Source organism: Accipiter gentilis, chromosome 7, assembly GCF_929443795.1.
Source record: "Accipiter gentilis chromosome 7, bAccGen1.1, whole genome shotgun sequence".
Taxonomy (NCBI): domain Eukaryota; kingdom Metazoa; phylum Chordata; class Aves; order Accipitriformes; family Accipitridae; genus Astur; species Astur gentilis.
Genome location: NC_064886.1, coordinates 22,378,145 through 22,391,317, shown reverse-complemented (window position 1 = coordinate 22,391,317; position 13,173 = coordinate 22,378,145). Strand labels below are relative to the sequence as shown.

Here is a 13,173-nt window from a genome sequence, read left to right as displayed (position 1 = left end):
CTCTGGATTCGAAGTGCCAAAGTAATTTTGGAAGATCTGAACTATAAAGTTTCCTCAATAAGGTTTTATAGCTTTGCATGCGATGGTCTGTTAGCTTCGTTCCGTGCACCGAGAGTCTAAGGCACTGCTGTGGTCTGCAGCGGTGAAGACGGATTAACAGTTTTGAGGCTTTTAAGATAAGCAAAATTTCCCTTGACGTTGTAAACTCTTCAGGTGGTTAGAGACAACAGTTTCTGCTTTTTTGATGTCTTCTCAGAAAAGAGCTCACATAATTTTATCAGTCTCTGGGGTGACCATCAGATAACCAAGCTATTCCTGTCTGAACCACTCAATGCATCTCCACCTTCCTGTCACTGGCAATCCACAAGACAACCAGGGGATTCAAGCTAACCACACAGCTCACAACTTAACTGATTAAGTAGGTGGGAACTGATGCCAGCTCAGCTCAAAGTGTCTTTCTCTGCTAACCAGAAGCTAGCCGCAAGCTGTAGAGGGGGAATGACCACAGATAACACACTGATACCGAAACCGTTTGGTGAAGTTGCAGTTTCCTGCTCGAGTACTCTCGCAATCTCTTAGAAATTAATCTTCAGCAGGAAACTGGCTGCAGTTAAATAGGCTGCCTAAGTCGTCATGTGGGGCATATTACTGACTCTTGCTTTCAAGGGACCATTTATTACTCTCTCCCACCCTCTCCCCCCAGCTCTCTTGAAATGAACTGAATGAGGGCTCTTCAGAGAAGAGCAAATCCTTAGGGGGAGGGAAGGACGCTTAGAAGAAGTCTCGGACCACCCTCCACCCGTTACAACTCAATGCCTGCCAGTTACACAGTGCTTAGTGGCCTCAGGCATCTTCACTATGATAGCCTAATCTTCATGCTTCAAGTTCTTTTTCTCTTAAACCAGCGTGCTACTTGGCCTAGATACTATTAAGCAGCTTTGGAAGAGCAACATGAATACAGTGGGGAAATGTGTTCTTTGAACTGGAAGAGGAGATTTGATCTAACTTTGATCACGAGCCTTACAACCATGCTTGTGTCAACAACTTCTTGTATTTTGCTACGAAGAATGCTTACAGAGAAAAGCCTTTTAAACGAGTGATTTTGAGAAGAAATTTCGAATCTTTGGTTCATTACAAGTATCCCGTTAAGTTTAGCTTCTCAGTTGTTCATGCTGCTGCTGCCCAGAGCCTGAAGGTCTTAGTCCTCACCTAGTGAAGTCAGTAAGAAATTTCTCCCACTGATACCATTTGGCGTCCTTAAATAGGTGGCAGAAAGAAGGGCATGTGGCTTTGGTCACACAATGGGACATCACTTTTGGAGTTCTAATAGTTGTCATAATGATCTGGTGATACATGGAAATCAGTTCAAGAATGATTTTCAAGAAAAGTAGTATTAAACCATATTCTGCAACTGAAGGTAGGGTGAAACCCCACAGACAAGTTATGTTTTTACTTGCTCAGCTCTAGCTATTTGTAGAGTGTATGTGATACAAGGCAAAATAAAGCCGTTAACCACTGCAGTTGATGGCAGAGTTTCACCAATCTATTATAACACGCATATGTTTTACCCACCTCAATGTAACAATTTTCTTCTTTGTTAATTACCCACTGCTCTGAGTATAATGCTGCATAAGTTAAAAGCACACACTCTGCAGTCTATACTATCTTTCATCTACAGCACTCTAATTGCTACAGTATGTCCAAAAATCATCCTGCTTTCATTAGCTGATTTCCAGGGTAGCATGAACCATTCCAACATCTAGTATGACCATGTCCAGAAAACCTGAGAACCATACCTGATGGCTTCTGAATCAAACCCGAAACTTCTTTTTGCTTACAGATAGCAAAGTACCAGTCTATAAAATTGAACTGAGGTTTGCAAACACCTAGCATCTACACAGTCCTACCATGTTTCTCAAAGACTGCCAACATCATGAGGCTTTCTGGAGAAAACGTGGTGAATTAATCAGACAAGAAAATTCCTCAGAATACTACAGATCTAGGCCATAAGTGTTCAGGCACAGGAAGTCTTATCCATCATATAGCACAGAGATGAAATGCAGACAGTAAAGGTATGAATCAGGCTACATTCCTGTAGAAACCACTGCAGACGTGTCCACAATGATGTAACTGTATGCCAATTTTCCATCATTCTGGTTGCAAAACTCTGAATATTCACAACCAGTAGCACAGTAATGCATCTGGAAAGAATCTATAAATAAAGCAGTTAATTCTGTTAAAGTCTAGATGTGATACCATTTGAGTGTGTAACTCAGTAGCACCATATAAGGACCACTAGTGCTTGCTGGATTTTTTTTTTTTTTTTTGAGACACATACTAATGCCATAATCAAAAGCAATTTTGAGCTCAAAACTGACCTCAGGGTTACAAGACTCTATGGCAGACAATATATTCCTTTTCATTGGAAGTACACTGTACAGCCAAGAAGTTAGCACATACACACCGGATGAACCACAGGGCTAATTAAAAAGCAGCTTTGGTGGCTGTATCTGTTCCAAGAGCAGGTTAGTAAACCAAACTTTAAAAAAGTAATGAAACTAAAGGTGCTACAGAAGCAGACAATTTCCACAAAACCAAAGCAGAGCTCAGAGTCATGAACAGTTGTTTTACTCAACCTCAACGCCTTTGAGTTCCTGACCTGTGATGAGCTGAAAAATGAGAGAACAGCTATAATCACTCAAAAACTAAGCTGAAACACTGGGTATTCTGAGCTGGAAGATAAAAATTTCTCCATTAAATTAGTCTCATTGATCAACAGGTTTTAAAACAAGGCTTATAATGATCAACTTTTGGGTACGGCGATGCCTTAATTTCAGAAGTACAGCACTGCCTCCCCGAAAGGCATTTGATAAAACAAAGAGCTGAGGAAAAAACAGAGTACATGGCCTTATTGGTTGACAAATGGTACTGCAAAGGTCTCCTACCCCTATGTGATTTGTATCTCATGCACAAGTTATACACAACGGATTCATTTACATTTCTGCCCTTGCCCTGCATTCCCTGGCTTTCTAGAATTGCAGTTGGTCCTTTTGCATCATGTAAGGAGTCTCTTACAGTTTCATTTATTTGCTATAAAAAGGAGAAAGGACACCTTTCTAAAACGTTACCAGCAAGTCACGGTGACTGGGGCTGGAGTCAACCACAAGGAACTGCGAGGCCGAAACGCTAAGGCAGCGGGAAGCGTAAAAACTGACCCTGTGTAGGAAACGTTTCACGTGGCTGACCAGGGTTTCCATCGAAATGCTCCTCTTCCAGCAAAGCAAGTGCTGCAGATGAGAAATCCAGCCTCTTCACACAGGATTTTGCTCTTGCAGCAGGAGCTTAACGATTCCTAGAAAGGTAGAGCAGGAACCCTGGGCTCCTCCCTGAACCACCTCCTTACAGAAGCAAGCATGGTGCCACTTCTCTGTTCTCTCACCCCTGGGGAATGGAGGAACGCTGCCTTTGCGCTGCAGACGCAACTATGTGCCCCAAGTATATTTACATTTTAGCAGCCCGCTATATTTCAGCTAGGCTGAAACATGAAGCGAGAACGAAAGAAACCTCAGCCTACAGCAGACTTCCCCCCATTTGCAGTTTTCGCAGCAGAGCCACCACACCTTCAGCACGTTACCAAAAGCTTTCTTTGGTGCGAGATCTGACTTGGGATTGCATCTGTTGTTCGGTTAAATTGAAGTTGCATCTTTGTCTTCTATTAGGACAGGGAAGAAATGGAAGATCTCTCTAGCCTTTAATAACATATCCCAGTTAAAAAACCAAAAAGTCCACAAAGAAAAAATGCAAGTGGTGAAATTGAGTAAAGACCACCGACCTACAGGAAACGTTCCTTATGCTCTGGAGGTGCAGTGACTAGTTTTATCATCAACCCAGATAACTCACCTGCTCTAGACTAGTTTATTTCACCACAGTTTAACACAGGGAAGATCATAGGGGGACTGATAAGCAATCAGTCCCTGAGTATAAGTACAACAGGGTATTCCACTGAGCTCACAATTAATTATTTTAAATTTTATAATGCTTTAAGACAACGGATGGTGTTCTCTAATACCAGTAACACCCACAAAGTTCATGCACTCAATCCCTTTTCCATATTGTCTCTTGTTCACCTCCTATTAAGACCAACAAAACATGTTGTTCATCTTTTATTTCTACAATAGCATTCTGAGCTAGCGGCGCTGTTATTTCCTCTGCTGCTCCCCTTACACTCCGTGGTTTTGGGTGCAGGTTTCTGCAAGGGCTTACTGAGATACGAGATAAAACAAGAGAGTGTGAACCCCTGTTCCTCCCCGCCACCCCCCTGTGAATTTCCTCTGAGGAACCTACCGCAGCACCCAGCACAGCAAACAGCAGCACGCTCTGGCAGCCCTCAGAAATGGGCTATTTCAACCCCTTCTCTAGTTATAAAACCATAGCACTGCCAATTCTCACTGCACAAGACTATTAGAGAACTAAAGAAAAATCAAAAGCAAATCCCCCAAGAGGCCCCACACTTAACCCCTGTTCATTGTGCTCATCAGGTAAATAGCCCTGATTCTAATCAACCGCCTGTTTTAATCATCTTTTGTTGGCTTTGGTAAAGGGGAAGGAAAGAAAGTTAAAACAAGGCAATAGATTGTAAGGAAAGAGAGCCATGAGAGCAAATAACAACGTGAAAACAGCTGAGACAGACAAGCAAATACCTCGCCCTATTACACAAAGCAAGCTACAGCATATATATGACACGACTGCCTCAGGACTGTCTTAATCAAAAAGGTCCAGAAATAAAGACTAGATAGTCTCAAAATCCTTTGCCTTTCCTCTTCAGCAGGATGTAATCCTTTCCAGGCTGGTGAATTCAAGATGGATTTAAGACGATTCTTCATTTTAGTGTGCAAGGCCAGTGACAGCAAGGTCATCCTACCCCAAAAGCCAAGGAGCTCTGGGAATTTTGGGGATGCATCCGTGTAACAATAGCATCTTTCTAGTCAGATTACAGATTTGTTCCACAACCCGCCCCAAGCTGAACTGAGGGCAATGGCAGGGGAGATTAAAAACACGGGCAAAAATCACACAGAAGTCATATGCCCTGTCCCTCAAGGGGCTTGCGGTGTCAGCTGGCTGTGCTTCCCCCGCAGCTGAGGGGCTTATGGAAATCAGCATCATCCTGTCCCGCTCCGGCCACAGGGACAAAGGGGCACCACTGCTGGTACAGCCGGGAGCCTCCAAGGCAGCCCCTCTGCCAAGGCCACTGGTTCAGGCAGACTGAAATTCAGCCAGAGACGGCCCTTTGTGCTTACTTAGGGCTGTAGAGATGAGTGAAAAATTATGGGACTTTTAATCCTAATTAAAAGCAGAGGTCATCTAAGAAGAAACAGACTTTCAGAAAAGGGAACTTCTAAAGAAAAATGTAAGGAAGTTCACAGACTTCAGTATTTGTAAAGCTGAAGTATGTAGTTTATTTATGTTTGTACTTCTGCTTACGCTTTTCATGGGACATTTCAAAAACCCTCAAGAGCTCCCACGGATCTGGAATAATACATGCACTAATTACTCAACAGCGTTTGAGCTCATGGGTTATAGGAGAGCCTCTGGAGTCAAGGATCCAGCTCCTTGTCTGGCTTACAGCAACCTGGCTCCATCCCACATGGCACTCGGAGCAAACAAACTTCATTTATTCAGTGAACTCGGCTTGTCCAGGTGAATTCCAATATGGGGATAGTTCTTGTAAAGAGAGGCTATTTAGGAACACATGAAAAGAAAACCAGCAGAAGTTAAATGCTTTGGATTGACACCCACCATTATACTCCTGGTGCTCTAAAATTCCTCCGTAGAGGGAGAACTCCTTTCAAAATTCTTTGTTTCTATTATATATTATTATTTTTCTATTATTTTTAATTCTTTGTGCTGTCATTGCTCTTACAGGCCACATCACTTTATTATAGTCCCTTTTTCTTTTCTCTTTCTAACGGAGTATCTGTCTTCAAAGAAGACGGAGTATTGCTCCACCTGAAGGGGACCTATCTGCCATTCTTTTTCTTGTCCAGAAGAAAAAGACAATTACAGTCCCTCTTTTATACTTGGCATCATGGCAAAATGAGATTGATACTTATTTTCGAATTAATACTCCCCTATCCATAAATCTTGTCCAGAAAATCTTGCTCATGTTGCCAGCCCACAGGCACACTATTGTAGGAAATACATATTAAATTCACTTTTATCATTTAACTTTGGCTCCAGCTCAAGGAGTTTTAGATTCATAACAAGAGCCCTGTTTCCAATATTGATTTTTGGCAAGGAAAAATGCTAATTTATCAGAGGTCCTAAAATACAATGAATTTTCCAGCCCAGCTAAGAAATGTTACCTACCTACGGAGGAGAAATTTTTCATTAGCGTATGACAGACTGGCAGGTGGAGAAACCCCATTAGTTACAATTCAGGTTTGCCTCTGGTCACTGAGCATGCTTCCACACCCATGAGCTGAAGCACACTTAAGAATTCCCAATCAGAAGTATTATTTGCTTCAAAGCAATAATTTTGTTGACCTTTATGTAGAAATTTATCCTTCTCAGGGCACCAGTTTCTCCATGGCAATCTCTAAGATGGCAAGGTATATAATCATCACCTGGGGTCTTGGACCACGCTCCATGGAGGAAGTGGTACTGACTTAAGCTCTGTACAGAAAAGATGATGTTAAAGGTGCTCTTCCCAGTCTGACAATTTGGTCCCCAGCCTAAGAGCACAAGAGCATCCTTGAAGCACAGAGTGGATCAGGGGAATGCTGCTGGAGTGGTCTTCAGCAAGCTTCTGTAACCATTACACAGAAACAGTGAACCTGCCTGTGCACGCACTGAGGATTTCTGGCGTGGGAACAGCCTCCTTAGCAGGGACCATCTGTTTCAGAGTTTCACAGAACTGCATTGAGCTGGCACAAAACTAAAACAGGCCATGAAAAGAGCTTTACAGGGTATATGAGGGTATATAAACCTGCAAAGAGTCAACAGTCCCTAGGCTGATGATTACCTAGCACTCTGCAGTCAATTCATATCTGTCCTCCTTCCCACTGAGCGCATTGCACTGGACACCACCTCCATGCTGTAAATCAGGTGAATTACAGCTCAGTACTTGCTGTCCCAGCGAGTGTGCTCACAGGTACAAGCTAAAAAGATCTGAGCGGGGTAAGGTGGTCATGGGCAGCTGTGTTGGGCGACAGCTCACTGTACAGCAACATCATGTGCACAGCACAGGAGAGGAGTCCTGGAAGGCCATAAAGATCATCACTAGCAACTGGAAAGCCAGTTCCAAAAATCAACAACATAATTTGAGAGAAACAGTCAGGAAGGAGCAGACTAGGGTACAGCCAGACGGTGCAGCAGGGCTCAGGGTGCTCAAAGCCTACCCAGTGCTTGCCTATACCACCGCAGGTTCCAGCTTCATCTGGGTAACAAGATAATCGTTCTCAGGCTACATCACCGAGCAGAAGGAAAGAAGGTTGCAGATAGCACTAAGCTGACTCTGGATGACCCAAGTGTCTCTGCTAGCCTTATGGTGTTTTGCACGTTTCTTACTATCCATGAGCTGCAGTCTAAGTTATCTGAGACACTGGTTTCCGGCGCTCAACAAGGAAGATGTAAAATCAACAGAATTTGACGAGCTGCCAGGGATTTGACTAGGCTGCAAAGACTTTGATATTTTACAGAAGCTCAGAATAAAAATCAGCTGCCACTGTTGCCAAGTATATGTTACTGTTTTTATTTAAAAAAAAAAATAAAAATAATCTTCCAAGAACAAATAAAACCAAACAAAGACGTCTCATCCTACTGTACTTTTGTTCCAAGGTACATTCAGACAGGTCCACTGGCTATCCATTTGCCATATGCTTTCAAGTTTATTCTTTTATCCCCTCCCGCATTTTAGCCCCTTCCATTTCAGAAGAGGAACAGCTGTACAGATGCTCCATAAATAAACTATATAATTTATTGGAAGAGGGTTTTTGTTTATTTTTTTTATGCTACCACATATTCCCAGTTCTATCCTTTTCCACGGTCTCTACAAAGCTGAGTCAAGTTCAACTCCAGCTTGCGTTTGTCTATATGATGTGCTCAACCTTATAAACAATTGCAGCTTTTTAGCCATCAATAACAAACTATGTACTAATTTTATGTTCATTGTAACTACTTTCTAACAATGTTAGGTCCTAAATTGACTTAACTATCAGAAATAACTTTGAAGAATGGTCCACAGGGTAGATATGTATCAGTGATACACAGAAATCTCAACATACAGCTAATTTCTAATCCCCTGCTTATTTTTTAACAAATCAGTGCATCTTCAGGTAGACAGACCTCTCATCCTGTTACCAAAAAGAAAATCTGTTTTGTCTGCTCAGAGGACAGACAGACCTTTCTGACTAAAATCACTAATCTCATTTGTGTGTGCAGGAAGTGTGACAAATGGCTAGAGTAGTTTATCACATGTCTGTAACCATCAAGTCATAAAAGGAAAAAGATATTAACCTCCATAAACAAACTAGCATTCTATTTCTCAGCACAGCGGAAGTATACATTTAATAAGATAAGGATATGAAACACATGCTACTGCTGAGATAAGAAACTTGCAGAAACAGTACAGACATAGATATGTCTCCTGTTATCCAAGTGAAAGTAAATGCCATTCAAAACTTCTTTTAGGAACTACATTTATAAGAAATTTTGTCTGTGATATCTACAGATAGACTGTGAAACTATGTGCCAAGTCACTGTTAATGCCATTTTTGAGGCTACAATTTAAATCCAGGTGCAGCTGAAGTTAACCAGAGGTTATGTGGTAACTCCAATGACACCAAAATTTCATGAAGTTACTTCAAGCGTGGTCCTTATTTAGGACTTAATGTTCTTAACGTTCACTTAATGTTCCATGGGAAGCTTGAAGTCAATGAAGTTGTTGGAATATTCAGCACTCAGGAGTTATTATTTAGACACTTGCATCTAGTTTCCTTCTTAACTCTAGCTCCAGAGTCTGTACCTTATATACGAGCAGTTTGCCGAGGTTTTCAACATTAGCCTGCTCTGACTGCACAGACGGGCCTTGCTTGCCTTCTCTCTGCGGCCCAGCTGGATGAGCTGAACCTTGGATTGAGATTTTTTCATACAAGATTACTACCACAGGTTTTAAGTCCTCTTTTTGCAAATGCACATTTCCTTAAAACGTGCATTTTCTACAAATATTTCTGAAAGCAAACATCTCTGCAAGGATGGCTGAAGCAAGCGAATGGTAAAGTGTGCAGATTCAAAATGAGCTAATTAAAAATGAACACGCACAAAATAGTTTGTGGTATTTAAACAGCTGCTTATGAAACCCAGTACAAGAACTTCACCGAGTAACGATATATATTATCGTTCCGCAAGTGACAGTCTTCCACAACACAAGCCGTGCATAGATATCAGAAGGAGAACTCAATACAAGAATGGTGTCTCCATCATGCCTCCTGCTAGCACTATTTTTCATCATGCTTTCACCATGTCTGGCAAACAACCTATTTGATGTAAACAGGGGCAGAGCCAAAATACTGACTTAGTGTTTCAAATACAGCTGCTTTCATGAGAAAATGAAAACTGTTACAAGATATTATGGACAACCCCTGGTTTGGGGCCAGTTGTCTTGAACCGGTGGCTTGAACATCTCTCTGCCACCTGGGAGAATCAGCTTCCAATGCAGGTTTGGGCCAACGAGGTCTGGCAGTGCTGGAAGTGATAGTCTCTGCCTTATGCTAAATCAATTTAGAGCAGCATCGGAGTCTTAAGGGAAATGGTCAGCCTCAACAGCTGGTACATGGTGAGGCAGAAGGCAGTTTAATAGGGAAAATGACAACCCATAAGGAAAAGCAACCCCAGCTCACACTACTCATGATCTCAAAATACTGCCTTGGCACACAGAAAGCTCCTACCTCCCTTGAGAAGTTATGGGTTGGCTAAATAAAAGAACCTTGTCCCCACACGGAGAAGGAGCTAGAAATTTTCACAAAATTATTTCTCTGAGAGACAAGAGTAAATTTCTTAACAGCCAGCAATGGAGGAAAACAGTTCTATGATTTATTGGCCTTGAGACTCTAAAAAGAATTCTTTGGCCTTTTTCCATTAAGATTTCGCAACCTATGTTATAGCCAGTGGGAAATTGTTTAATTCCCAAACCATGCCCTCAGTCATAAAATCTGTGAAGACGATTCATTATTATTTATGTGGTGCCACAGGCATGCATGGCATTTTACAGACAAATAGAAGGTACAGCATCTGCCTTTAGAAGCTTAGGTGAATCTAACTGTTCATGTGTATGGGAAGCAGCGCTCAACTGGTCCTAGAGCAAACATTCCTCATCACTCAACAAATTAAGTAATGATACTCACCTGGGATGCTGGAAAGATTTAGACAGGAGGATATTTAGGAGACATATGTGTCATTCCTGTCTAAAAGTTTGTGACATTATTTCATTAAAACCGTAAGACTTTTCAAGTCATATGGTATTTTGTAATGGCTTTATGATTAAAATGTACTTATTCTTGTATTACGAATTTCTGATATGTATGATAGGATGCAACAGCGTTGCTATGAAATCAGACCATAAATTCTGCGCTGCCTAGCAATTTTTTCTCTGTGCACACAGCACTGGGTAGAAGCTCACAGATTCCATCATACAACTCTAAACATACAACATAAATTATTGAAAGAAAATCATTCAAATGATTATTGCAAAAAAACCCGTGTATTAGGTCTCCACATCAACTTCCTGAAGTGTATAAAATCCACCCTTGTTCTGGTCTACAAAAAGTGAGCAGTTATAGCTCTTGGTAGGAAAGAGAGTTTGGGACCATTCACCTAGAAGGCAAAACTTTATCGTGGCAGAGGTTGTGAAAACAGCAATTATTGTCAATAAGCGTAGGCAGGAATTGTTAGATGGACTGAGACATTCTCGTTCAGATTTGCATATAAGATTAGCATATGCCGTCATCTTAACAACCTCTGCAATAGCAATGAGGGTATACATGACATTGGCTGAACAACCGGGGTATCGTAACAGGTATCTACACGCCATACATTTGTTACGAGAGTCAGACACAATACGATTCCAGGAATTCTCATGTTGACATTGCTAAGCCACTCACACCCTCTCCTATTTCCTATTAACATATACAATAAGGTCTGTGTGCCTGCCTTTTTGAACAGCTGAGCAGCAAAGGTACCCAAAATAAACAATTATACCACCTCTACATAGAAGAAATGTCATTAATGCACATCCAAATAAGGTACATGTCAATAGCAATGGTCAATTACATTGCATACATATGCAGATGTGTCCTGGCCCTGTTACACCAGCCCTAGAACACTGGCACCTATGGCACTCCTGCGAAGAAAACACCAGCAACACACTCCTCTGAAAACAAAGGAGCTTGTTTTATAACTCAGAGCTTATAAATAAGAGAATATTGACTTTTTTCATTTACAGCGGTGAGGGTCACAATTCCTCTTAAGATGGAGTAATTTTGTCTTTGATTCTTGTATTTAACGCACACATGAAAACCTGATGGGGGAGGGAGGAGAAGAGGGAAGCATCTCCCACTGGTGTTGAAAAACTTCCCCACTCGTGTCTTCTATTTCTCAGGAGGTGACTATCTAGCTGAAATCCACTACAAAACAACAAACCCTCCCCTCCTTATAAGCGTAAAATTACATTGAAGAAGGCCCCAGACTAATGCGCTCTAACGTGTCAGGGCTGTCCCCTGCCAGGTGCATGACAGTCCTGCATTCTAACCCTAGTCTTTATGTTCTGCATTTCTCTCATGTCAGTGGATATGCAATAGGTAGTGTAAACCTCTGCAATCAACATCAACAGAAGTGAAAGAATTAGCTGTAAAATGACTTACGGAGTAGCCTCTTCCTGAAAGCGATTGAGCAGAACTCTGTGGGAGGAAACAATATGCCACAGTAAGTAATGCAAGAGATTCTGTGTAATGTAAGATAAGAATCATTTTGCGATTCCCTCCCCCAGCCCAGTATTCCTTAGGGGAGAACTTCACAACCAGAGCGCCTCAAATGATCTTCTGACATTCTGCATGCTGCCACAGGAATAACAGCAAAAGAGCATTTCCAGGTGAGGGCTCCGGGGCTATTTCAGACAAGGGTTTCATAAGCTAGAGCAGGGCTTCGACAGCACCTTCCAGCCAAGGTAAAAGCTCTGAGCGTGGGATATGTCTTCATAGCAGCAGAGTACGCATTTTGAACCATCCCTCTTCGGAATGTAACGGCAGCTTCCAAGGAACAGCACACGTGTAAGGACGCTCTCCTGAATCGGGGCTGCACGTTTTGCCTCATCGACTCCAACTTTCAATCATGTAACCGTATACCCCACCTTCCATTCCCCTCTATGAATTTGCGAGCCTCCAGCCTTCATTGCTGCAGTATTACCATATGACAACTCTATCTGAAACAATAGCAGCAAAGCACTAATTTATCATCTCTCAGAGCTTTAATAAGCATTCTGTCCCTTTAGAATAAGTTAAGTTACATTGTTTAATCCTGCTCTTCATTTCAGCTCCTCCTGCTCCTTTCTCTACCACATCCTTACCTCTTTCACAGGCTGCTAAATCATTTGGTTCTTTTCCTTTTCGTTACACCACCTCCAGTCACTTGGATCCCTTTCCCCTCTCTACAAAGTAAGACTGTCGAGCTGCTGTTTTTCACTGGCAGTGGCTTTCTTGAAGCAGCTAAATGAATTCTACCCCTATCTCCAGCTGCTGCTATACGCCTTCTTTTCGGAAATTAAAAAGAAGCCGGGAACAGTGGTGGCATATGACACCACATGACCCAGAAAGTACTCTGCAGGCCAATTTCCAAGTGTGATTTATAATCATGATGCCTTAGCTACGTGATTTTATTAAACAAGATTCAAGGAGTCTTAGCAGTCCCGTTTCCAAGACTGATGTTCTAGTGGGTACCAAAGCCTGAACAAAAGTACTGAATTGTTGCAGGCTGATCTTGAAGATTTGTTTGTCTTTTTGCAGCAGCGCCAGAAGTTATCGTGTTACTAAATCACCACAACAGCACAATACCCCCAAAGAGATTGATGCAAACTGATTGCAGGCTACTGCAAATACTTGTAATTTTCCACCAGTAAGATAACCA

The 13,173-nt window shown here is 41.9% G+C and overlaps 1 protein-coding gene across 18 annotated transcripts in view; it reads right to left on the bottom strand.

Annotated features, from left to right (window-relative positions):
* The window catches only part of FBRSL1 (fibrosin like 1), a 559,238-nt gene that overhangs the window by 286,469 nt on the left and 259,596 nt on the right, over positions 1-13,173 (bottom strand). For 16 of the 18 annotated variants that reach the window (XM_049804585.1, XM_049804593.1, XM_049804586.1 and 13 more), the window contains exon 4: positions 11,916-11,951. The exons of the other annotated variants lie outside the window; for them this stretch is intronic. In XM_049804585.1, the coding sequence (XP_049660542.1) occupies positions 11,916-11,951 (36 nt within the window). The remainder of the gene's footprint in view (positions 1-11,915; positions 11,952-13,173) is intronic. 18 annotated transcript variants of the gene reach the window in all.